At 44.9% G+C, this 27,987-nt stretch overlaps 1 protein-coding gene across 1 annotated transcript; it reads right to left on the bottom strand.

The window, feature by feature from the left end:
• Nucleotides 1–314: 314 nt before the first annotated feature.
• Nucleotides 315–27,985, bottom strand: LOC144097660 (uncharacterized). Its single transcript, XM_077630311.1, has 19 exons — nt 27,903–27,985; nt 26,974–27,188; nt 26,412–26,473; nt 24,279–24,484; nt 22,092–22,215; nt 20,717–20,783; nt 19,032–19,148; nt 15,780–15,805; nt 14,677–14,731; nt 13,793–13,869; nt 12,978–13,063; nt 10,795–10,947; nt 9,127–9,271; nt 6,152–6,228; nt 5,148–5,220; nt 3,490–3,618; nt 1,908–1,940; nt 544–621; nt 315–422 (listed from the first exon to the last, which is right to left on the bottom strand). Exons 1-19 carry the CDS (start codon nt 27,983–27,985, stop codon nt 315–317), a joined length of 1,914 nt encoding a protein of 637 aa, XP_077486437.1.
• Between the last annotated feature and the right edge of the window lie 2 nt (nt 27,986–27,987).

Raw genomic sequence — 27,987 nt, 5'->3', positions numbered from 1 at the left:
GATTTGCGCCTGAATCTACATGACGTCATATGTCCCCACTCCTAGCGCATTGTGTGTGTGTGTCCGTCCCTTTCTGACCGTGTTCTTCAAGCGGTGGTTTTTATAAATGCATAACAAACTAGCCCAACAAGCAGCTTTGAAAAACACACATTATGTCAATAGTGGCATGCTCTTATACTTACCACGTAGTCTAACATTCCATTGCAAAGTATACGAAATGATTCCTCAAAAACACTCAGTATATTTCGACAGCTTCCTATATTATCAAACTGGAAAAAAATAAGAGTATCTCGTCAAATATTGTTTGCGCATAACTAGGACGTCGGAAAAGGGAGCTCGTAGGCTAGGCTTACCTCGTCTAAAAAGCCCAGGAGGTCGTTTTTTACATCGTCACATTTCACTAGTGAATAGTCTTGGAAAATCTGAAATCAATAATCGCAAAATTCCCTTCATTTACAAGCAACCTGGAGTTACCTTTTCAGTTTTATTTTTGGAAGCCGCAACACAGTCAATGCACGTGCTATGCCAAAAGGCGCGTCTCACCTTCTGTATAACCTTTTTGAAGCCTTTTGTGTCGTTCTTGACCTTGTCTCCAAACTGGAGGTCTGCGTTTATAGCTTGCTGATCAGGACAGAGGACGCAAATGGTGAATAATCATAATTAGACTTATGCCTTCAGCAGTCATGTATGGACATATACTTTTCACCCTCCATTCCCCGCACCACGCACGCACGCACGCGCGCGCGCACACACACACACACACACACACACACACACACACACACACACACACACACACACACACACACACACACACACACACACACACACACACACACACACACACACACACACACACACACACACACACACACACACACACACACACACACACACACACACACACACACACACACACACACACACACACACACACACACACACACACACACACACACACACACACACACACACACACACACACACACACACACACACACACACACACACACACACACACACACACACACACACACACACACACACACACACACACACACACACACACACACACACACACACACACACACACACACACACACACACACACACACACACACACACACACACACACACACACACACACACACACACACACACACACACACACACACACACACACACACACACACACACACACACACACACACACACACACACACACACACACGCAAACGCACACGCACAACGCACGCAGGCACGCACGCAGCCACAAACTCCTCCGCTTAATTACAGATCATTGTGTTGTGAATATCTTTAGACTCGTAGTAATGTCACAGGCGTTTTCGAGTGATAGTAGGATGATTGTTCTGACCGTCCATGTACTGAATTTAACCAGCATGCGCTGGTCTCAACAAAGGTTTGAAGCCCACCGAATGCAGGAATTTCCAAGCACAGAAGCACTTAGCATAAACAAAAAAAACTCGCAAACTAGTTGAGAGAAGCAGTTTCAGTTCCGTTAGTACACCCTTCTCGCGTAATCTCGAAACAACACTGATATAAATAGCTTTCGCAAGCGGATGAAGCCATTCACGCGCTCCTGTACGCCTATAGCGACACCTTACATATATGTGCCTACACTGTTTACCTGTTTATCATCCATCTAAACTTACCTATCCCCAACTAGAGGCCAATTGCCCACCTCGATCAGCGTGCAAACACTGTGCCCGTAAACGAGTCAACAATGCATGCTAAATTATCAGCGCCCAGTTTTCCCGCTAACGCGGCTACGTCATTTTCACCAGCTTCAAGGCGTTTCGTTGCATATAGAAATAATTGGGATAAGGAGGTTAAATATATCGAAATAATATTCCTGTGTCGAGGCAGCGAGACACGCTGACACTGACCTTCAGTTGGTCGTACTGCTTGACATTGTCTTGCTGTAAGTAAATCGGACAAGTAGAACGTCCGTTATCACCACGTTTCATTTAATATTGCGCCAGCGCAACATATCAAACAAATAAATGCACACGAAAAAAGCTCCCAAATTTTCACCGTGCCCAGAGGAAAAAAATTACTTAGAAGGTGTTAGCATAGCCGTGCGATGTACAACCACTGGGTAATGCTACCGTCAGTATCTGAAACCGCAATCCGCAAAAGGCTCTTACGGGCCAGGTGCACCCATCTCTAGCAGGCACCCAGACCCAGAAATTCTGAACAAGCACATTTTTTTTTTCAACGAGCACTTGTTTATGAATGTAGTTTTTTTTCGCATATCGTAAGACTGCACCACAACAATCAATATGTCCGCAGACCCCTCCTCGGAACGCTTGTAGTTATATGTTAGTATCAAAAACACACCCCGCTGGTTTTCTATAGCAGTCTTAACTACTTGGCACGAGCGCAGGAGATACTTTAAAAGCAGGCCTTTTTATGCGTCGCAAGGTTATACCGTTCCCATCAATATGGTCATAACAACATATTACAATATTCGACAATTACATCACAGTTAAACGTGATTTTTAAGAAATCTGGACTTGTGGCCCACACCTGGGCAGGCTGCCCGCAAGGGAAGCCTGCCCAACACACACAAACATACAGCGGCTAAATGTGGAGAATGACGTTATAAGTGCTAGCGCACTAAATGACATCCTAGTCGAAATCAAAGGAAGAAATGGCCTTGGGCAGGGCATTTAATGCGAAGACAAGATAACCGCTGGCCCTTGAGGGTAACGGAGTGGATTCCAAGAGAAGGCAAGCGTAGCGGTAGGCGGCAGAAGGTTAGGTGGGCGGGTGAGATTAAGAAGTTTGCGGGGATACGGTGGCCGCTGCTGGCACAGGACAGGGTTAATTGGAGAAACATAGGAGATGCCTTTGCCCTGCAGTAGGCGGCGTCAGGCTGCTGCTGATAATGATGATGATCATGCATTAAACCCTAATAACAGAGTGGCAGCTCTGTCATCGCGCACTGAGGCCTCTGCTCAGTGAAAGCGGCGCATCACGGCTCGCGATCGGTGAAAAGGAAGCCTGTTATGTGTGTTTCGAGTGTGACGCAAACGTTCTGGCAAAATCCTTCCAAAATGCACTGTTTTCTCAAACAAAAAGCTAATAAAATATTATTGCCTCACACATTTTCGATACAATTTCTCCCGCCAGTGAGAAGTCAGTGCTTGTGTGTAGGTGGCAGATTAGTGTAGCCCAACGGACCCAAACGCTTCAAATTCAAAATAAACAAAACATTGATACCAATACGACTTCAGCGTGACATACGCACAAAATAATAAAAAAGGGGAACTTCAGCAAAGTAATTTCACATAATAGTGAGTAATGTCTCCTAGTGTGTACGTAATAGGCAAAAGTAAACAAAAATATACAGGTATCAGCTGCCCCAAAATAAACAGATCAAGACAAGGAATGCGGCTCTAAAGAAACAGAAACACATAGCGGTAAGATTATGTTGCTGCCGCGTAAGGGATGACAGTTACTCACCAGTTTTAATTGGTCTGTGTAATTGCTGAAATTCATTAACTGTTGGTGGCGAGCGTTCAAACCCGTTATGAGCTTATCTATATCGATTGTGAAGTGGTTCGCCAGGTCGTACTGAATAAGTACGATGTTCTGGAAAAAAAATATAGTATGCAGAAAGAGCGTGTGATAAGCCTTAATTAATAGACTGCCAACTGACTGAACAATATCATAATAAAATAAAATGACAAATAACTGTAAATTATCTCAAGAAGGAAATGTATGCAACGAGTCCGATTCTTTCACTGCACCATAAATAATTACAGAATTAATTAACCAATTATGCAATTCTCTAAGAAAGAATTATTTCAGACAAGCTTTGCAGCGAAGAGTGGTTCAAGGTTTATGACTCTCGGAAGAAAAAAACTAGTGGTTTACAAAATGGCTACGTACAATTACTTAAGTTGGTCCCAATTTCCAACTGCACTCTCTTCGAAACACTTACAGCCGTCATCGCCTTGGGCGCTGTTTTTTTTTTATGTTGCGAGCGGTGACGTACGTATGTCTTGTTACCATGGCATTGGCTTTCTAATTCGTCAAAGAGAAAAATGTTAACTCAAATATAATGAAAATGCCGATTTCGACAGAGCAAACCGATTGCTTCAGCACCTAGGCATTAAAAACGCGTAGATAATCGATTTATTAAAACTTTCAAAAATGATGTCTCCTTGGAACTAAATAGTGAGAACAGAGGAAGATCAAAATAAAACAACGCACACCGCGTCAACTGCGCGTAACTCTTCAAATCCACTTTTACACTATTACACTACGAAAATTATCTGCACTATGTACACCAATGAAAACACCAACACACATGACGTGCCAGTGTCCATTGTCATCAACATCCAGGTTACTTATCAATAACAGGCGAAATTTCCTGAGTTAATTCACAAATATCGTTTGACTAAAAGAAGTCAATCCTTGTGGTAGTAGCAGTTTTATCGGAAATCTCCTACAAGTTAAAATTCGTCTCGCAAGTGGCATTTTGCTCGTACAGCGCTCTTGCGACAACCGGGAATTTCTTCGAACGAGCACAGATCGATAATGTTAGCTTTGCATCAGGAGCTGCTTAATATAGCTCAAACGATTTTCGCACGGTTGAAACCGTCGCCATGCGGGTCGCAGTGAAAAAGCCTTTTGCCGTTTCCTGTATGCCAAGTGAGCTACATGTTAAGCCCATCTCATGTTTTTTTTTTTTGCTTTGGAGTGTAAAACAGCTTGTTATAGTATATCTGTGACCTATAGGAATGAATCCTCCACACCTCAAATCCACGAACATGCCACCTAGAAATCATACAACGAAATATCCCATTCTTCGAGTAAAGCATCGCCTTGTCCTTAAAAAACCGAGACAGCCTGAATTTTTCGTTACTAAAGGGAAGTTCAAGGAATCCGTGTTGCGCGTCAAGAAGCCCCTTCTCGCGTTATTTCGAGAGGACAAAAAAAAAACTAAAAGAAACGAAGAGATGTCAGTCTGATCTCTGTAAGCCGTGAAAATGTTCTTTTTAATATATTCGCGAGTAACTTCACATATTCTTCTAAGTTCTTTGAATCTGATAGGAACAGACGCCCTTTTGTGAGCGTCCATTCAACGCCGGATGCATCGAGAGGGTAGAACTTACGTCGAAGGCCTGCTGGAGGTCCGAAGGTCGGATGCCTGCCAGACCAGCTATGCCCTGGTGCTCCACACAGTGCCTGAAAAGGAGCACATCAATCCTCGCAGCGAGGATCAAGCAAAAAATTCGGCAGAACCACTTTAAACTACTTGGATGAGGGTCAATAATTACTCCTTTTTTTAATGAATAGTAGGACATTCAATTTATTATGAGAAACTTCCGAATATGCGCACACCCCTACTCGGTATCATTCAATACACAGGTGTGTCACTGGGCAGGCATGAGGAATTATCGACTTTTTTTGTCGTGTATAACAGTTGCGAAAACATAGTGAAAGCATAGAGCGTGTGTTGAAATAGCACGCTTGTTGTCCATGAAATCATGATTGTGTAGTGTAAAATTACAGTAGCATTGCGGACAACACGTCGCGGACCAATCTCACTTTTGAAACGTGCCCTAATTTGCTGCCCTAATATTTGCCGCTTACAGTGAATTTTGAAGCAAAGAATAGCGCGAACAATGACGCAGGAAAATAATTAAGAAGTACACAACTTTTCTGTGTCCTTAACGGCATTAACTAGCCCAACTTGTCATCCTACTGCTTGCACTGCTACCAGGTTTTAGTGAAGCAGAGTAGAAAGGCGGATGCTCTGAAAGCTGTAAAGTTAGCAGGTTAAACATTTAAAGACGCCCAGCCGCCGTGGTAGCTCAGTGGTTATGGTTTTCGACTGCTGACTCGAAAGACGCGGGTTCAATCACGGCCTTATTTCGATGGAGGTGAAAAATGCTGCATGTCAGTGCACGTTAATGAACCCCAGGTGGTCGAAATTATCCGCAGCCCTCGACTACGGCGTCTCCCATAGCCTGAGTCGCTTTGGGACGCTAAACCCCACAAAACCTAAACCAAATAAACGTCGCGGACAGAAGCCTCGAACTTCTGAACGTTTCGTCACAATGCGAGAATCGAGAGAAAAAACAAAACACAAAACAAAAACAAAAGCGAAACTTGCTGTTCGATGGTGCTGTATCTTAGAAGCTTGAGGACGTGGTAGCGGTTGATGGTGGCGTTCATGACGAGAGAGATAGCCTGGACGAAACAAAAAGAAAAGATGCAGAGACACCCCATTACAATAAGTATTCACGCCACTGCCTTAAGGCTCCCGCTCTGCAGAAAATATGGCGTCGGCGTTGTGAGAGAAAAAGCAGGTGGCCAAACGCTGAGGCGCCCGTGCGCTGTGCGATGTCAGTGCACGTTAAATATCCCCAGTTGGTCGAAATTATTCCGAAGCCCTTCTCTACGGCACCTCTTTCTTCCTTTCTTCTTTCACTCCCTACTTTATCCCTTCCCTTACGGCGCGGTTCAGGTGTCCGCCGAGATGTGAGAAAGGTACTGCGCCATTTTCTTTTCCCCAAAACCGATTTTCATTTTTATTTTGGTTACTGATCCGGAGTTCCCGGGTTCCAACCCGACCGCTGCGGCTGCGTTTTTATGGAGGAAAAACGCTAAGGCGCCAGTGTGCTGTGCGATGTCAGTGCACGTTAAAGATCCCCAGGTGGTCGAAATTATTCCGGAGCCCTCCACTACGGCACTTTCCTCTTCCTTCTTTCACTCCCTCCCTTGTCCCTGCCCTTACGGCGTGGTTCAGGTGTCCAACGATATATGAGACAGATTCTGCGCCATTTCCTTTCCCCAAAAACCAATTATATTATAATTATATTTTTATTTTGGCCCACCTGCCACCAAAATTTTCACTGCGCAAGACGGCAGGTATAGCAACGACTGGTCGCGAGAGGTTGCTCAGGAAGACCAACCTGGTTATGCGACAAGCTCCACGCGGGCGGCTGTGTTTGAAAATCCAGCTGTTGGGGCAGTGGCACATCGCTTAACACAGCACCGCTTCTGCACGAGCGGCCTCTCCGCGATCTGTGAACGTCGAGAACGACCCTGTCTGCGCAGTGATACGCAAAGAATGTCCCAGGCCGCTGAAGGGAACGATTGCGTCATGCCCTTAAAGCGGAGCTTAAGTGTCCACCGAAGTTTATGGCAATGTGTATACATTAGCAGCTGTTGAAGCCTTTATCGGAAGTAACGTCTGGTGACGTCATCTACCCCGATGACGTCACTTCCCTCCAACCAATTTAGCTTCCGACGACGCATGTTTTTACTCGACGAGGCTTGTAATCATCATCATCTTCATCAGCCTGACTACGCCCACTGCAGGGCAAAGGCTTTTCTCATATTTCTCCAATTAACCCGGTCCTGTGCCAGCTGCGACCAACCTCATTCTCGCCAACTGGGACTTCTATATTGCGATAGCATTACAGGCTTCTGATGCTATCATTATAATAGCATTTAAAAAATGAAGGAGTGTTGACGTAATGTAACGCGAATTTCAGCGTCACCTTTTAAGGGAGGTCTGTGCGTGTAAGGAGGTAATTGTTCACGTGACCAATAGATAATGTAACCTATATAAATGCAGGACCAGATCACATGGTGACGATGTCTTTTCGTGCAAATGACGCATTTCCACAGAAGCGTTTAGTTGCTGGCACTGTAAAAATTATTCAGGTAGAATTTGGTTGTAATGGCTGGGACGTGATAAAGAGTTCACGTTAAGGGAGGCATAAGCAGTAGTGATTCTCAACCCCCCCGCCCCCCCTCCCGCCTAAAGAAACCTAAGATATACCGATACAAAAGCGTAGGGAAATTCCTGCGCACGGAATTAAGTACACGATACTAATAGAATAACAGGTAATAGAACCTGTTGATACATTTGCAACATTAGAATGCAGTTAAAGATGGCAATTGAATCTTTTCAAATCTTTTGAAAATCTTGAAAGATTTGGATATTTTTTCAAATATAGTCATTTTTATCTTTGATGATTCGTTTTTATCTAGCGTCTTCCTCCTCTCTCCTACAACCGGATAGAAGGAAGGGGAGAGGAGAACGGTTGGCAGGTGGCAGGCGAAGAGAGGTAAATACCTCCAAGCACCACATTCACACAGATGCGGACACCGCCGACGCCAACGGACAGTTCTTGCCTTCATCGCCCTCCTTATGGTATCGCGTTAAAGCAAACGAACAGCACATCAAGCAACGATAGTTATAAAATTAAAAACGAAGTATGCAAACCGAGGGCAAGCTAAGTGCACAACATGCAAAAGACACTAGTACTGATAATTATTACATTCATCCAAAGCATACAAAGAAAGCGTCGTCCAAGTGCACGCACTGTGAAAGGAAACACTATATTCGCATGGGGCCTGCGATTACTGGGTATTAGGAAAGAGTACACTTATTTACTTTTCGTAAGTACTTCTCCACTAGACAAATCATCACCATAGCATTTTCAAGCCTGAAGTACTGAGAAAAATTGAGTATATACTATTTTGTGTCTGTGTATAGGAGTACAGTCGTGAGAAACAGATGAGGGAAGAAACTATTTGCACAAAATTGCGAATTTTCGTTTCTTCTGCACAAAATTTGAGAACGGCTTTTGGATATTATACGCCAAGAAGAAAAAACTGGCTAGTTAGAAAGAAGAAAAAACTGCACTTGCCTCACATAATTTGGAGCAATCAGCAAACGGATGCTCTGACTTTGTTCCGTCAAAAATTTCTCGTGACTGTACATCCAATTAACAAAGCATAGGCCGCTGTGGCTCAGTGGTTAGGGCGCTCGACTACTGATCCGGAGTTCCCGGGTTCGAACCCGACCGCGGAGGCTGCGTTTTTATGGAGGCAAAACGCTAAGGCGCCCGTGTGCTGTGCGATGTCAGTGCACGTTGAAGATCCCCAGGTGGTCGAAATTATGCCGAAGCCCTCCACTACGGCACCTATTTCTCTTTCTTCTTTCACTCCCTCCTTCATCCCTTCCCTTACGGCGCGGTTCAGGTGTCCAACGATATATGAGACAGATACTGCACCATCCCCCCCCCAAAAAAAAAAACAATTATTATTATTAGGCACGGGCCCGAAACGCACCAGATCTTTGAGCTGTCCCTCGCTGGAGTGAGAGTAGCCGCGGGTGGCTCGGCACAGGTAGAGGTCTCCGATGCTGCCCAGAAGCATGAACACGCCCGAGAAGAACAGCATGGCCGTCACGCCGCACATCATGCAGTAACTCGTGCTGCACGCGTCCAGGAAACGCCAGCTCTCCAGCTACCGGTGTTTTACAGGGCTCATGGTCGGGCGCCGCTAATTAGTCCCGACTTTGACAAGGCAGCCAACAAGGGTTGCGACGCTGCGATCGAACTGCCCTACTACAGTGTATAGTCTATAGCACACTACGAATTCCTCTCTATCTGTTTCCACTCCTTCCTATAATACGAAATGCAAGAGATTTCAGCCAAAGCGCTTGACCCGCTGCTGCTGGTCACACCTCGTCTGATTGGTGGTGGCGCTACTTTGCAATGCAGGCTCTATAGACGTTTTCTAATTTACCCTTTTGGGGCGCAGCCATATTTCCACTGGGGCTGTGGCAGCAGCGTTTCAGTTGGCCCATGTCATGCAGACATCTTAGTGCGCATGCGCAGCACAGTCCGAAAAACACCTTGACATCTAAATAATTCTATCATGTGTGTGTAATGCGATAGCATTCAAAGCTGCTGATGTCTCTGCCGGAAGTGACTGGTGGCGCCTGTAAGACCCAGCTTGCTCTTCCCGACTTCTTCCCGTACTCATTCTCAAAACAGCGCACACAAGACAAGGACGACGGAAGGAAACGACAACACAAGTGCTGTTGCTCTACTTTGCCCTACTTTGGCTCTACTTTGCTCTACATTGGCCTACTTTGGCCTACTTTGGCCTCTTCCCGTACACCACCTGCTACTTGCTATTTGGCAGGCGGCCGCTGTTTCACATTCACGAACATGGTCTGGGGACGTCACTGCCGGGCTAGTGACTAGCCAACGGGTTTTCTCCGTTTTGGTGAAGTCACTAATGACGCGCCTACCCGCCAGCCAATCAGTATTTTTCTGTACTACGGCAGACGGCACCAGGTTTTCTCTCCGGTAACGGTCCTATACTACCGCATAAGACACCCGTGCGCTCAGTCAAGCAATCGCAGTGAAAATGTCTATAGTCGGAGCGAAAGATAGTTATAGAAGGAAGAAAACGTCACCACTGTACACAGTTTCTTATGAGAGAGGGGAGGCAGTAATCGCCGAAAGGAAACCAAGCTCACTTCGGACCATAAACTTCGCGAAACGCGTGAACAGCCACGCAAAAGTTTCGGTAGTCTGAATGGCAATGCAAATGAACAGCGTTGCAGTCATGACTGATAACGGCACGCCAGAGCACAACACGCCGGATCGATTGCGAACTGTCCATCAGTGCTAACGGGAGCGGACATTTCAGGTGTATCATGCGGTAAACGTGAAGAAAAGATATAGTTGCATCGATATGTAGAAGATTAAAAATTAAGGCGAAGTGTTTTAGTAAAGGAACGACAGCTCTTTCCACTGTACCGCTAATGATTAGTTGCGATGCATGAAAGGGGCGGTTTGGGCACACGTTATAGCTCGGATACTTTCCATGCCCGAGACCGGAACGTCTGAGGCTAAAACGTTATTCACGGAATGGTCATTCAGGGAAAAATCATGTATAGACATAAAAGAAGAAGACGCGACATATGACAACAACGTGACTCACAGCACGAGGAAGTATCCGGCGACGTTGGACATCTTGTTCCGGTCCAAAGGCGACGCACGGTCGTTGTGGTTGGCGTAGCCCAGGATGAAGCCGGTCATCATGCCGCCCATGCTCAGGCACAGAAAGGCCACAAAGCCCATGATCGACCACGTGCTGCGAGAAGCGAAGAGGCCTGCGCTGCTGCAGAGCTCTACGCCTTCATTACTCGCGTGTGTGTAATCGGCTTCACTCAGGACAAGACATGTTTCCGTTCGCAAACAAGGTGTATTATGGAAGTTTCGTTTGGTTTGGTTCATGGGGGTTTAACGTCCCAAAGCGACTCAGGCTATGAGGGACACCGTAGTAAAGGGCTCCGGAAGTTTCGACCATCTGGGGTTCTTTAACGTGCACTGACATCGCACAGTGCACGGGCCACTAGAATTTCGCCTTCATCGAAATTCGACCACCGCGGCCGGGATCGAGCCCGCGTCTTTCGGGTCAGCAGCCGAGCGTCATAACCACTAAGCCACCGTATTATGGAAGTGAAGACTGGATAAGGAAGTGAGGTGACCCATGTCACCAAGAACTAATGCAGGTACGTCCGTATTTCACTTATCGAAGTCGGCGAAATGTTGGAAACTCAGACACTCACGTATTCGATAGTATATTTACTGGCAACATTTAAAATTTTTTTTCTATTTTGTTGCAAGCTAATTAACCTCGCAAAACTGGACAATTGGGCGGCTGAAGTCGGAGGCGTGGCTGAAAGTAAGTACGATGTGTTTGTGTGTGTGTCTGCGGAGGGGGGGGGGGGCGGTCTCTAATCGGCCGGTTGCAAGAAAACACATACTGTAGAGTTGCCGTGCTTTCAATCGAACGAATGAATTAGAGAGTACATTTGTACATGAAGAAGTAAAAGTAATTAATGACTTTGAAGATAACATGGCATAAAGTGGGAGAAAATACAACACACGACGACTCCATTGATGGAAGCCATTCATCTCTCTCTATTCGGGGTGGTAGAAAATGAATACGTGCATGATCCCCGCATGCTGAGCGAGTTGCTCTACCAACTGAGCTACGACGACAGCTGTCCTCACGTCCACTGTCTACAATATTTTTTTATTAATTTCTTCTTACTATTAATGAGAGTGTTCAATGTACACATTTTTATTTATTGTACCCCAGGCAGTAGGTTCATAGGATAAAAAACAATGAATAAAATACAATGAATGCTACTAGAAGCAAATTCATCTTTCTCCAAAATACACAAAGTTATCTAGTGCATCGCGAAAACGTCGGTTATCTTTAATCGATGGGAAGGCGGTTCCACTCCACGGAAGTACGGGGAAGGTGAGACTGAGAAAAGCTTTGGTGTGGCATTTTGCAATGTCGACCTTATGACCATGATCAACGCGACAGGAAATTTATTCTGCTGGTGAAATGAAGTCGTCGTATAGCGTGACGTGGTGATATACCTTGCGCAATAGAGTTAAGTAACTAACTTTCCGGCGAGATTGTATAGAAGGGAGAGAAAGGTGAGTTTTCGCAGTTGTGACACTTGCGGTAAGGTCATAATTTGAAAGGATGAAGCGACCGAATTACGAGCGAACGAGTTCGAGAATAGTTATAAGGCTTTTCATGCGTGGGGTCCCATATGGATGCTGCGTATTCAAGTTTAGGGCGTATTAGTATTGCATAAAGTAGAAGTGGAGCGGTGGATAAGTTGTGACGTAAATACCCTAACATGCGAATAGCGTTATTAGTCACGCATTCGAATGGCGAACGCCATAAATAGGCAGACAGGGTTGCGCGGTAAGACAACGCCCATAGAGCCTTTCCTTCATTGTAGGAAGATCTTAGGACTGAGCTGCCTCTCCACTTCCGAAGGTCATGGCTTCCAACCGAACTTTGTCATGCAGCGAACACGCGAATTGCGCCCAGTAGAAAAAACGATATGCCGTGCTCAGAAGAGAATTGATAGGCCCAACCTTCAAGGTTTAGAAAAAAAAAGTAAAATATAAGTCAAAGTATCAGCAAGGTCAGTTTTATGAGCACAGGTACTAACTAGCTCTGCGACAAGCAGCAACGCGCTGATAAACGCCAGTAAGCCGTAGCAAAGCACGGGCTGAGGAGGACGTAAACAGTCACTGAATGCTATAGGACAAGTATCAGGTGGTGATAAAAAGACTAATGATACTCACACAACCTTCTGGATGCCAGGAATATAGAGAAGGTTCTTTCCTGGCGTCAGCAATATGCTCGTCATGTTTTCGACGCCGATTCGGATCTGGAGAAGAAAATTGGGACTGTCATCACAATAACTTAAGCAGTATTTGTCTTGTTTAGCATACTGTGTAATCAGTAGCATATTAAACCTGTACCTTAAGAAATAGTTTACTCATCAAACCACCTCTTTATAAAATAATTTACTTCAGACTTCGCCGAGCATTCTAAGAAACGTCCAGCGAAGACTGATCGTTATGGAGCTAAATGAACACTCGCCGAAAAAACGTGCTCTCTTTACGCGAACTGCCTCGCGACTTATTTTTGTGAAGTGCACATCGCGGTATAGAGAATAGTAATGAGCTTGAAGCTTGGTTTACGCAGCAAGGCGTGTGAAAAACATTTAAACACAGCGCAAGTGAACGCAGGCTCCTGCAAGACTGGAGATCCTGTATGCACTTTTGTGCTGCTTTCAAGTGCTCGATATCAACCAAGCAATCCAAGAAAAGAAACGTCGGCAGAGACAAGACCGCTCACGTGTGAGAAGACCTAAGTCCGCCCGATCACATTGCGGACGCAGTTGCCGCGTGATGCAGCCCGATGCCACACAGCTGGCAATTTTACCTCAGCATGGCTCTGCGTGGCTGTCGCCTCTACGTAGGGGTAACGGTTTTCCAATACTCAACAAGCTGCAGCATGCGCCACGGAAAACCGCGTGTGTCCTGTCGTTTCTCTCCTGTCTGGGTGTTTTTGCGTTAGCTACGATGCTTGCATACAGCACGCTGCTACTCACGTTTTCAACCTCGTGCGTGAAGATGTGAAGCTGCCCGCGGATTTTCTTGATGAGGTCGACGACAACCAGAATCAACCCTGCGAATCGGGATCGGAGTTAGCATAGCTGCGGCGGATAAGACATGATGTAACCATAAGCCATGATATAACCAAATAGCACTTGTAGTAAGAGAGTTGGTAAACAGGTTCTGTGACGACAGTGTCTCCGGGGAGAAAGAGAAAGACAAACATCGCAAGTTCTGCAGATTCGAAAGACGTGCTTTCATTTTTCTGTGTCTCGGCCACAGAACTTCTACCATCATCAATAGTGTGCCAAGGTTTACAAAGCCAAGAAATAAAAACAAAAAATTGTATACATTCAGCAAGTGTGCATCTGGGCCAGCATTGCTCGCAGTCGAAGAGCGCAAGCAGAAGAATATTTGAATTTACGGCTTGTTAAAAGCAAGCATGCTGCGTTCAGAGCACAGAAGACGAAATAAAAAGAAATTTCATCATATTTTTTTTCAATTTACGGTTAGGAAAAGTTATGGATTACGGGAACTATATAACTATGAGTATTTTGCAATTCGTTAGTCTTCTAACTACGATCCGTCATAGGTCTGCACTGTGCCGAAAGATCACTGCATTTTAGCTATTATTACACATTATATACGATTACTTTTGCGGGGAAGCTGCCATCTAAGCGACCCTAGTAAAACACGCGCACAATGCACCAGTTTTTTTTACAAAATTAGAACTGTGTTTCGTGGAACGTCTCTGCATATTCCGTGTTGAACATGCGCTCAGTTTTAATGCTGGTGCATAAGCTTTAGAAGTCACTAAGTGTTATCACATAGAGCACGGCGGTAACATGGACATGATGAGTAGTGGGACAGACTTGCCAACCTTCACGCTGAAAGAACGTCGAGTCTTCAAGTGCAGTGATCACGTCCAGCTTGATCTGAAAGGACTTTGAAAAGGGAAAATATATACAGGAGCAAGCCAGTACCAAGCATTTTTACGTCAGTGCAGTGACCTATTACGTTTCTATGAAAAATAAAAGAGTATGAAGAATAGCAATGAAAGTGTAATCCCACTCAGATATGCTCATTTTCTAAAACCTTGCGTCTCGACTGCAATCTCAACGAACTTCCACAGTAGCTGTTATGTCGCGATATCTTCTGCAAAGGTTGTGATTAGTGGGAAGACACCTAAGGAACAGGTTAACAGCAGGTTATCAGGAACAACATAATTTCTGCAATATTTTTGCTAAAAAATTTGTAGTAGCAAACAAATTTTTGTAGTTACTGCAGAAAAGTACAGGAAAAAATACTACATAACAACAAAAATTTCTGGTTACGAGAACTGAAAAATATTTTGTCGTATTTTTTTACACAGTTCTGTAGTGTTTTTTTCTTCGACTGGGAGGTGTAGTTGAGAAATGTTCTGCAGAAAAAAAAAACGGACCCTGTAGCTTAAGGTTGTTGTTTTCGCGTTGCGTGATCACGTCATTTCACGCAACACGCTCTCTACTAAGCCAATAGCAAAACTTCGACGCTTTTTGTCAGCGCCGTTAAAATAATGTCAGTAAGCGAACTTTAAATGGCACAATGTGCATCATTTGAAATCGCATGTAAATGTGTTTCGCTACTTATGATTATGAAATATAGCGCAATTAAGTCTTACGTTACAGTGCCTCTAAAGAAATAATCCGTGTCTGGTGTTGCAAAGCGGTTACTAAATAGTCAGCGGGGCACAAAAATGGAAGGCACAGTAATACTACAAAAACAAAGACGCTCACTGCATAAAACATCAAGGGTTACGTTGCCTCCAAAGGTGAACATTGTACATACTGCGTTGTCAATCTGTACAGCCAGGGTCCGCAGTCCGGCTAGCTGCTGTTGTACAGCCGGAGGGTATTGCTAGTGGAAAAGAGTAGAGTACAAACAGCTGTGCGATAAGGATTGTTGCACCTCATATTGGTACATTTGGAACTACAACTTTCTCACCTGATTTTCGATGGTGTCGTTAAGCACTGCAAAAAATGCAAGAGACAAATCGACAGCAGGAAATCAGGAGACGCACCACGGCACTTGTAGTTTACTTTGAGATACCATGTCACGGTGGAAACTGCAGCAAGCGACCCGTATACTCCAACCAGCCTGCCTGGCTGTGTGGTGCAGATATGATCTTTATTCTGGTAAATAACTTGTAGCAGGAGGGCACGAGCGTTGCTCCCAACCGTCGACTGTGTTTTTAAGGATGTAAGACAGGAACATAAAAGGGAGAAAAAAAAAGGGGGGGGGGGGGAATGATAGCGCTTTATCTAAAATCAGCGGAAAACAACAACACTCAGAAACAGGGGAATATGATCGCCATCTTCATCAATCACCGCAACAACAGCCATCACTACCATTAAGAAGTGTAAAAAAGGTTTTCCTGCTCGCACGGAGTGGCATTTACGAGTATAATGGTTGCTTGAATAGCTCCGATGATCTGTACACTGTATGCTTAAAAAAAAACAGCTTGAGCATGTGCTGCCTATACTCATTCTCGACAACACATGGTCTAACTCCCACAACGTGGCATTTCCTACAATCCGTGCTTACTCAGCACAGCCTAAGCAAAGGCAGTCAGAGCTCACTCAGAATCATCCTTAGCTTCCTGTAACAACACCGAAAGGTTGATATTGCTGACATTTTGTCCATTTTAAATCAGGTGGCTGGATAACAGCAGTTGAGAGTCTACTAACAATAAGTGAAATGATAACCCTCGTTATCTCGAAAACAAAATACTGTCCCTATGGTCAGTACCTCTCCTATTATTTCAACTGTCAGCGAGTTAAAATATACGTCGCTCGTCGCATACTACGGCACCATCTCTGCCTTCTGTCATCGGCGCAGCTCTAAACGACGGTGAACCGCAAAAGAACAAAGCAAAAAATCTGCGCTGCTGAGAAATCTCGATCATATATGCTGCCCGCGTCAGCTGCGATGCGTTGTTCATCAATTTTCCATTTTTCTTCCTAGATTTATGTCGTCTGATGGGCGTTTAACGACCTCGTAACGGCTGCAAAGAACGAAAAACAGCCGCATTTGCCGTCTGATTATGGGGGCGCTTGTGCGCCTCTAGAAAAATGGGGAATAATAGGGCAAAAGAAAATAACATTCTATAAGACTGACCGTTGGTTTTCTCAGAGAATGCTATTTCGGGCACTGTCAGACACAACCGAGATCTTGATTGTGCCTACCTAGATTGTGCTGTGCGATGTCAGTGCACGTTAAAGATCCCCAGGTGGTCAAAATTATTCCGGAGCCCTCCACTACGGCACCTTTTCTTCCTTTCTTCTTTCACTCCCTCCTATACCCCTTCCCTTACGGCGCGGTTCAGGTGTCCAACGATATATGAGACAGATACTGCGCCATTTCCTTTCCCCAACACCAATTATTATTATTATTACTACCTAGATCTGCTTGAGCACCCTATAAACGCGAGTACTCCTATATGGGAGTAAAAAGAGAACAATCTGCCCTCTAGCACACTTTATTTTATAAAAAGGAGCGCGCTAGAGGACAGCTTACTTCCCTTTCTACTCCACTGAGCTTAGAGTGCATTTGCTGTTGATACTTAGATTCCAGACAACACTTGGTCTCAGTCTGGCAAAGTGACATTTCTTAGTACATACTCAGCAGAGTCTAAGCTGTCAATAATAAGTATACGTGATAGTGTAACGCATGTCACGGGCAAGAATTGTCTAACAAACACTGATCATACTTAAATTACCTCTCTTCACCTGCGTGCAGTTTCGGTTTCTTAAATTTTCAAAAGTAGGGGGATGTACAACAGCCAGATTTGACAGATATTAGACGCAAAACTCAGATGAGATGTGACAGCGTCATGCCAAACTTGGGTTACAATCAAACGCGATCGCTGAGCATCTGTGGTAGTTTGTGAATTTTAATCGTAGCTATGGACCTGCGAAGCTTCAGCAATGCGCAAGTGCACAATTCATATAGTTCTGTCATTATAGTTAAAAAGTAAACCAAGCATGCCCTTCGCGTCTCTTTCTGCAGCATGCGTCACTTTTCTGAAGCCTTTTAATCGCGGATATTTTACGGTTTACCGCTATAAATTTTTTTTAAAACTACATCTAGGCGTCATGTCTGATAACGTCGTAAGGTAAACATGTGATCGGAGGCATACAGGTGTAGCGAAGGGGGGAGCACAATTATTGTTTTCAATTCTATGCTTAAAGAAGGCGAATAGTCTGGACTTTTTTTTTTCACTCACTGTATACGTTAAGCCATGTTTTCACCCACAGCCATTTCCCACGCTCTCGCGACCGTCAGCTTTTGAAGACTGAATCTCACCATTTACTCCAGCAGATCCAAGACTAGTGCTTAAAGCCAAAAATTTCCAGATGCAGCAGCGAAACGCTCGGTGCCACAGCTGCAAAAAAGCGTATCTATCGACTGAAATTCTACTGGTGATGGATTACCGCCCCTTTCCTGAGCTCTTTTCCTTGTTCTCATGGAAGCTCCTACAGAAACCTAGGCGTCCTATCGGGGTAATCTTTCCTCTTCTTAATCGCCCCCTTCTTCCAAGCTCATCTGGATGACATGAACAGCCTACCATCCTGCCCACGCGTCATTGCATACTGAATACACTTAAACGGACGCTGAGTAGAACCCTATCGAATTATTGATCTCAAAACAAAATTGATTTTCGGGCTCTTTCTGCTTATGTCGATGTTTTTCCAGGTAGCAAAAGGCGCATTTATGATCGAGAAAACTGAATTTTAATTTTTTTTTTTTACCGCCGCTCGATTCAAACTTGTTGCCATGGTTCTCATGTGAAGGCGGCGGAGCGTATATCCTATAGGATCCGCCCTGGAACAACTTGAGGGGCCTTCTTACCCACATTCTTAGACAAGGAAATGCGATAGGATTATAGAATGGCTGTGCTATGGTGACTACAATTTGCGTCTAATGTTGCTCTTGCGATTTCCCCGCCAAAACTCCGGTTGGAACTGGTTCTATATCCCTCGTATGATATGCACGAGTCATCACCTTCTAGAATGCTCGAGTATCTTACATTAAATCATCATTTGGGATTATCTGCCGTGCTCTCTTTTTTTCACACGTGTGTGAAAGTTCGTCGCATCTGGAAGCGAAAGCTTTATGATACCTTTGATATGCGAACGCCCCCGCCGCCGAATGAAAGTGGTTCTCGTATGCAATGTCATAGGTGAAGATGCTCACGGCTGTCGAAGCGGGTGGTGCTGAAGACGGTGATGGCGCCGCCGTTCCAAGTATTCAGGCTCTTGCTCACATCGTCGCCAGCCATGTAGCCGTAGCCCTGATCCGTCGCCGTTGTAACTGGGCCCGAAAAGAAAGCTCAGTTCAGTTCAGTTTAGTTAGTTCAGTTCAGTTATTTAGTTTCATTCAATTAGTTCCGTTGAGTTAGTTAATTAGCTAGTTAGTTAATTAGTTAGTTAGTTAGTTAGTTAGTTAGTTAGTTAGTTAGTTAGTTAGTTAGTTAGTTAGTTAGTTAGTTAGTTAGTTAGTTAGTTAGTTAGTTAGTTAGTTAGTTAGTTAGTTAGTTAGTTAGTTAGTTAGTTAGTTAGTTAGTTAGTTAGTTAGTTAGTTAGTTAGTTAGTTAGTTAGTTAGTTAGTTAGTTAGTTAGTTAGTTAGAGGCAAAAACAGGCGGACAGAGGCAGGCAAGTAGGCGGGAAGAGGCAAGGCAGATGGAGGGCAAAGGCAAGGCAGAGGCAAGGAAAAGGCAAGGCTGGGCAGAAGCAGGCAGAAGCAACAGAGCTAGTTTTTAAACGCTCTGCGCGAGCGAAAATTTGTAGAGCGACTGCTGACGACCTGTTTCTTGCTAATTATAAGGTTTTAAAGCCTTGCGGTCAAGTAACAAGGGGGTTAGTTAATCAAAAACTGCTCTGACAGGATTTTGTTCTTTACGTGATTAGTCTGCGTTGACTATACAGTGTAACTATGCACACCGTCTTGGCTGTTACAAACGTTTGACACACTGTACAGATATTGTGCCACTGGTTATTACAACTACTCGGCCCTTGTAGGCTTATCGTTTCACTGACAGTAATTAAAGATACTAGACAAAGGATCCCGTTATAGTAGTTACCAGGAACCTGGAAAGTCGCTAGCCGAATGGCGAGCCGCACTGAACTGTAAATAGGGCACTTGCTCGGTATAAGCGCGAGCAGCATTATCAGTGGTTTAGAACGCAATTTTCCCTCAATGCTGAGTCCTGGTTTGGTTTATGGGGGTTTAGCGTCCTAAAGCGACTCAGGCTATGAGAGACGCCGTAATGAAGGGCTCTGGAAATTTCGACCACCTGGGGTTCCTTAACGTGCACTGAGGGCCTCTAGAATTTCGCCTCCATCGAAATTCGACTGCAGCGGCCGGGGTCGAATCCGCGTCTTTCGGGCCGGCAGCCGAACGCCGTAACCACTCAGCCACCACGGCGGCTCAGTGCTGAGTCCTGTTTATACATTAAAACAAAAACTGCAAAAGACATAGGACAGAGGAAGGCGACAACACAGAGCTGTAAATTCAATTGAACTTTAATTGAATGACAGCAAGGCTTTCATAGAGAGATCGCACGAGTAATCCTACAAACAATCAAGAAAAGAGTGAAGAATATAAAAAGTTCTGTGGAGCTTGTTTTTAATATTCTTCACCGTTATATTGCGATTGGGTGTAGTAATACACATGCGATCTCTCTATAAAAGTCACGCTGTCACTCAATAAACATTCAGTTTATTGTACCACCCTGTGTTGTCGTCTTTCTGTGCCCGGCGTGTTTTGCTGTCTTTTGTCTTTTTTGTAGTTTTAGTTGGCTTACCAACTTGACTACAATTATAACTTCCTAAGTCCTGTTCAGAGTTTCTCGCAGGAAAAGCGAAAATACGTAACGCACCTTTTCGGAACAGGTCGCGATGCTTTCTCAGCCCAAGCACCATGTTCTCGAACGTTATCTGGGAAGCCTGCGAAAAAAAAAAGAAAAACAACGCTACGTTTCAATAACTTTAAGCGTCGTTATTAAAACGTTTGTTATCTGCGATTATGCGAAATATATAAGTCTAACAAGACGTGAGAGGTTTAATGCTCCGAAGCTGCATGGCCACCATAATGCTGGACAGAGGACTAATTTTCACCATCTAGTGCTGTTTAACGTATCAAAGCTGCATGAGGCCCGCATATCTGAGGGACATCGTATTTGAGGGCACAGGACATATTCCCACCATCTGGAGATGTTTTAACATTCCGAAGCTGCATGAGGCAGACCTATTTGAGGGACTCCATATTGGGGGGCAAAGGAGTAATTCCTACAATCTGGGGTTGTTGCGTAAAGAAGTTGAATGCGGCCAGCCTATCTGAAAGACGCCATATTGGAGGACAGAGTACTAATTCCCGCCATCCGGGGTTGTTTAATTTACCGAAGCTACATGGGGCTGACCTACCTGAGGGACGTCGCACTAGAGGGCAGAGGACTAATTCCCACCATCTGAGATTCTTTAACGTGCACTGACATCGCACAGCGCACAAGCGCTCCTGTAATTCGCTTCCATCGAAGGTCGGCCGCAAACATAGCGATTCGTTCCAGCGACCTCGGGTTCAGCAGCGGAACATTAAAGCCAATTTTAATAAAAATTACTATAGAACTGTGCCCAAAATAGGACAAAATGTTGTTGTTTTGTCGCGGCAACATATTTTTCTGTAGTATTGGAGCATTTATCTGTTGTACTGTTGTATTTTCTATAGTTCTGTGGGTACGACAAGGCACAGCACAATACTACTGAGAATTCTGTTCTCGCTACAAAAATGTTTGTTGTTAATACAAGTTCATGGCCAAAAATACTACATGAAATCTGTTGCGATAACAGAAGATCAAGTTTCTCCTTTGTTCTTCGACTGGTCTGAGCCACTACGGCTGGTAAGCGGCTAATGAAAACCGCTACTCTCTAAACCCTTACCACAAAGGAGGTTCACTTGTGTTCGTTGTGCGGTGCCTATTTTTGTTGTTTTTATACAGTAATAGCAGCGGGAAGGTTTTCCTTTGGGTCAAAAACGTTGTGGTAGGCAGAGCTGTCTCCCCTCTCCGGAAAAAAAGCCGCGTCTACAGCTTATTATTTTTTTGCCTCCGTACCCTGAGGCTTTTGGACCGGCGGTACTATGGAACCAAACATGCACACTGAACACGAATTAAGGCCGCCTCGTCCGACAGTTTTCACCACGTGCGCATGCGCAGTTGCTCTAGTCTATTGTTTTGCGTTCCTTCGCCATGTACTTACATTCGCAAGGTCTGCCTTCAGGAATTGCAGTAGTGTGTCTCTGTAGCCCTTTACGAAAATGCCCAGAAGGTCCACGCCCGTGTTGATGCGGTAATCGCAGGTGAGGACGAATACACCGCCGAGACTGGAAATCGGAAACTTACGTCAAAATCCCGGCCGCTAACGTTCGAATTTGTAACTAGTGAGTGTCATGAAAAACAACCAATAATTCTCTTACGGGGCGGATTTGCTGAGAACTTTCTCACATTTTCTTTCCTCGATAGCTAATGGACTTTCAGTCAGATCTGTCTCATTATTGTGCCCTCGTAATGCACAGCAATCCAACAGGTATACGATATCAATTATCGACCGTCCCTCTAATACTGCCTCGCCAGTTATTAGTTTGTCACTATGTGTCCGCTTTCGGCTCTGTTTAACCACTTTACTATACGTCATCCTAATCCACTTCTCTGTTACAGTGCATACCTTATGCACCGAGAAGAGGATGGGGTGGAGTGATATCCATTGCAGATCTCTCTCAGTGCACTACACAAGAAAGCGTGTTCACGCTTCACAAGCAGCAAGACCGAAAATATATGTCGTGCGAAACTGCCGCAGGAAACGACAGCAAATACGATACGAGGCTAAGATGACTAAGTGTGCATCGCTGCCTAATCAAAAGCTGCACTGACTTCAATGGCACTGCATTGCAATGGAGTGTTTAGAAAGCTCACTGAAGGATTGCAGCTTTCAGATGCCCCCAGAAATCAGCAGCGAGGAGAAGCTGTCAGAAAGCTGAATTTTCTCGCAGCCAAAGCATGCCGTCGACAGTGACCAAGGATTTCAGCCATGCTTTAATAATAATCAAGGTTAACAATCGCAACCGCTAAACCTGGCATATGGCGACCTGGATAAAATGTTTTCATGGGGACCAAAATCTCCAGGACACATGAAAAATATAGACGCATAGGTGAAATGTCTGTCAGTGACCACATTTTATCGCCACAAATTAAGAGAAAACAAGTCTGACGTTCACCTCCACACGTTTGGTCTCGAGCCGCTGCCTAATAAACGAGCTATTGGATTCGATTGCCACTTAGACGTCCTGGAGACTTGTGTCACAGATAGTAAGGCACCACTGCAAAGACCACTGGGACCTTGGACTGAGGGACCCACCTACGCCGCGAGAACCCTCCTTAACAATAAGTTTTTCATTCATTCATTCATTCATTCATTCATTCATTCATTCATTCATTCATTCCTCTCACTTTCAGGCTTTGGTATTTGCGGAGGTTTGGTACGGTAGCGGAAATAGCCCAGCAAGTGCTCAACGCGAAGTTGTATAGTCTTCAGTGTAATGAGACACACAACGCATATATGTTTAGCTCTGCTGATATGTACGATATGAGCGCAGCAAAAAGAATCATGGTAGTAAGGAGTCTATATGATATGAAAAAAATAGAGAAATCCATACGCGTTCCATGTTTTTCGCATGGTTTCAGTATTCTTTTCGTATAGCTTCCACATAATTTATCATGTAGAGTGTATGTCAAAAGTTCCCCGGCCGCAGATCTGTTTTTGAGCAGTAAATTTTTGAACATGAGATGTCCATGAAGCTACCAAGGTTGTCAGAGGTGAGAATGATCCTTCTCATACCTTCTACAGACACTTTGAAGCTCGCGGCGGTCGCAAATGCTACACTACGCGACCCAAAAGCAGGCCTTGTGGCCCGGAAACTTTTGTCGCACCCTATGGATGAATCATAAGGAGTAAATTTGAATTTCTACTTTTCCGTACGCGTATATGGTTTCCAATTGAACACAATACGTAGAACATACGAATTTGTAGGAATCGTTATATGGAACGTTTCACGTTTGGCTGTTACAAAAATAAAGAACTGCTATTCAGTGGATTGCGCGAGCAAGCGAAGTAAAGTTGAGACTCTAGGGCTCGTTGGTTTTGCGCCTCGAAACAAACAGCGCGAGAACAGAAACCAGAGGAAAAATCGACAGTAAGCAGACAACGCTCAGTGGTGGGCTTCTTTGTCTGCTGCTTCGGGTTTTTAGTGTGGCTTTGGGTTTTCGAAAAGGTACGCGCGAACTCGGCTTTGCCGGAGAGTTGTTTCAGGTATCTTTACTACGAATAAATATCGGAACACGTAGAGCATAATGAGAACGTCGACAGATGACGAGAGACATGGCTCCGCACATGACACATCCGCAGATGATGAGCGCCGAGGCCGTGTACGTCTGGAAGAGGAGGCGGTAGTTGATGGTCACGTCCTGGCAAGAGGACGCTCCGCACGTGCCAGCCGCGCGGAGGCACAGGGTGGAGACAGTCACCACTGCCGTGATGTTGGTCAGCACTAGGAACACCTGGAACAGCTGGTAGATGTACGGCTGGTGGATGCGCACCTGAAGCAGCACAAATCGAGAATCGGTTTCCACCCTCTTGGGCGATATGCCGAGCTTTGTGTCACTCAAGACGGCCTCCTAAGATGCTTCTCCCGGCTAAACCGCTGGTTTGTTCGAGCTCAGATTTCTAACAGAGGTGGAATTGTGGAATTTGGTCGTTTTTTTTTCTTTATACTAGGCTTGCGTCGGATACTAGCTTGACTCGGTGGGAAGTAGTCGGAAGTCCACATAGTACGCGGTGATGCTTGACCAAGAATTTTTTCTCAACAGCAGCCCCGGCAGCATCGCCTCTAGACGACGGCAGAATGATGAAAACATACGAACTAAGAGCGCTCCCCTGTCCTCCGGAGACAGCTGTATAGAAAGCGACTTTCTTCATCCGGCACCACTACATACGATGCGGACTTCCGGTTAATTCGCACCGAATCAGACACGTTAGCATAAAACAAACATCACCATCAAATGTCAACTCCTGTGAGAAGTATGAGCATTAACAAGCCGGCAGTTCAGCTGAGAAAAGCATTTTAGGAAGCCCTGTGAGCAATGCAACCGACTGTAGATTTTCAGATGATCGCTTCATTCTACCAATCGGCATATCAAATTTTAGACCAACAGGAAGGCTTGGAGAAAAACTCTGAACAAAGCAGCGAGTTACGGAAGGAGAAATCACAAAGGTAACATTAAAAGACAGGAAGACAGCAAAGAGAGGGTTAGGGCTAAAACGCAAGTTAATGCTATGCTAGCAGAAATCAAGATGATAAAATTGGCATGAACAAGCATGTAACGCGAAGGGAGCATAATGATTGGTATTTTAGAGTAACGGAGGAGATTCTATGAGGAAGTAAAAGTAGCTCGGGGTGAGATAAGTTCAGATAGTAAGGTGAGATAAGGAGGAGGGCGGGGATAGGGCAAGGGCAACTGGCGCAGGAGAGGGATAATCGGAGATTAATGGCAAGGGCTTTTGCTATGCTGTGGACTTAGCGAAGCTAATGATAATAACGTATTCATCCTGTGATACCATGTGCTGCGCAACGAAACAAATTCCAATAGTTTTTGTTTGGGCTCGGAAAAGCGCATCCGATCCTCACAAGTACTGTGCAAACCGCATTTCGCGATAGATTTATGAAAACGAAGTCAATTGTCAGCTGACACAGATGCAAGAGGCCTGCTGTAAGATCAATAGAGGAAAAGCTAATAGTAAGGGCTAATTTCAACGGGCGTACTGCAGTATCGCAATTGATGGAGCGATTTGTTTACTTTATAAGTTTGATTATGTGTACGCCTTTTTCCCCCTTTTAGACGTTAAACAATGTACGGATTACGCAGTAATCATTGGCCAGAAGCTGTAACTGTACCGGTCTTTCTCATTCCTAGTACGTGCGGGACAGTAACAAAAGCTGAAGAAGCTGAGTGTTTGTGAAATATGTTTCATAACAACACCACAGATGCATGTCTTTTCTAGTGTTTAAGCATTTAACCGAACATTTGTACGGGTGTATCCTCACCTCTAATGTGGAATATATCGCATATGCACATGAAAGGGGGTATCGAGATCTTCAGTCAACTCATGCATAGTTGTGTTCATTTGCAAGTAAGAACAGATATCATTTGATTCTGGAAACAAAGCTTTAAGCTCTGAGCTACTATATTTAGGCCGTTGCATGGGCTTAAATTTTACGGCTAGTACTTGTCCTAATGGCTGAGTGATTATTTGGGTGATGTTTCTTCTGTATTTGTAAGTGTCCAGTCAACGTCCTCTTCTATCCTTAACGTACGTGGGAAGATATTCTAACGCACAGCAAAGTCATTAGTTATGCAGCGTTAAAGACAGTCGAATATTGTTTAAGTGCAAGAAAAAAGTTTATCTGTCTTTCTTTTACAAGTCAAATCATAATAAAATAATAAATAGCACTTAATATTAGCATACCTGGTTGATCAGGTTTTTGAATGTGGGCTGAGTTCTTTGCTCCAAGAAATTGTAGAAGAAATCTGGTAGAAAAATAAAGGAAATATGGCACGTGTCATGAACCTTGTCGCTTCCATGAGCACGTAAAGCAGCGCTAAAAACTATGGGGACGCTTAGGTCACCTTAAGAGTGGAATGCGATAGCATTAGATTTCACATTTGTCATAGCTTTTGCTGCAACTTCTGAGCCTGTTTGCGTCAGCTTCTTTGCACTGACGGTCCATGAACCGTCATATATGGTGCAGATATTTGCATATATCACATGCGACGTAACCGCCTTTTCTGAGTTCTTTTCTTCCTGCATGAGTTGTCACTGTCTTTCTGATGACGTCACTCAGCAACATCGTCCTCGTCGTGTGTGTGTGAGTTCTTGGCCTTCAGTTCTCTCTGCTATACTGTTTTTAATTGGTCACTTCCCTTTTGCCAAGGGGCCAATTTTATGGCTACAGTCACAATTTTTTTCCCGATCAGATTCCTAAAGCTGTCGCATTCGAACGTTACTTTTAAAAGCAGCCTACTCTTACCGGGTCTGACGGGCTCCTTGGCCATGAGGTAGACGAGGTATCGGGCAATGTGTATCCACGGCCCAATCAGTTCCACCGTGTGGTTGGTGATGGAGCGCAGGCGGCCCGCAGCGTCGAGCTGGATGTCGATCTGAGGACGGGCCTCGCATTGCGTCACAGCAAACGCTAGTAGGCACCACAGTGCGCACGCCGGCAGGAGGACGCTGTACGTTTGACTGTAGCGCAAGAGAACAATTTTCAGTTCTACGGTCGGCCTTGTTTGAGGAGGGGTGGTTACGAGCGCCACCGCGCGAATCAAATCTTAACTGCAGCTGCTACCAAGCGATACACGAACCATTGTTAATAGTTCCTTTCGCGAGGGTTCACAAAAGCAGGAAAAAAAATAGAAAAGAGCGTGTTTTAAAAAGAGACTGACTCCGCAGCCGTGTTGTCGCTGTGGTTTAGCGTATCTGTGGTATAGCGACGAAGCGAATGTAACCCTAGTATCCCCTGTAACTGCACGCCGACTACTCCTTGCTGCCAGCAGCTAAGGGCGACCAAGGCTCACTTACCGAACTGGTGAAATTTGACCTCCGTAAACATTTGCAATACAACCCGGCCAGCCTCTACAATGAAGGCTTACCTATTGCCGAGACGTTTGGTTCTAGTGTGCTGACTAGCAGCTCGAGTCGACAGCAGACCTGCAGCCTGTGAGGCCTTGATTGTTCTATCAGTGGTACGATGATTCGACAGCAGACCTGCAGCCTGTGAGGCCTTGATTGTTCTATCAGTGGTACGATGATGTATGAAAGCTACTTCACCTGCCGCTCTTGTCCATCCGGGTCGGCAAAGGCACACGGGGCGTCGACCGAAGAAAGCAATCGCTGTGCCTAGCAGGTGCGCGTTGCTGGCCTCCTTCGTTATGCTCCTGGAAGAGAGAATCTGCTCACAGGACGGGACAGTTGGCGCTGTTCCTCTTCTTCTTCTTCTTCGCCAGCGACCCCGTGGCAAAGCCTCGTTTGGGAATTTTCATAT

The sequence above is a fragment of the Amblyomma americanum genome, chromosome 7 (assembly GCF_052857255.1).
Source record: "Amblyomma americanum isolate KBUSLIRL-KWMA chromosome 7, ASM5285725v1, whole genome shotgun sequence".
Lineage (NCBI taxonomy): Eukaryota > Metazoa > Arthropoda > Arachnida > Ixodida > Ixodidae > Amblyomma > Amblyomma americanum.
The sequence above is the reverse complement of the archived record's forward strand: the minus strand, read 5'-3'. Positions and strand labels throughout refer to the sequence as shown.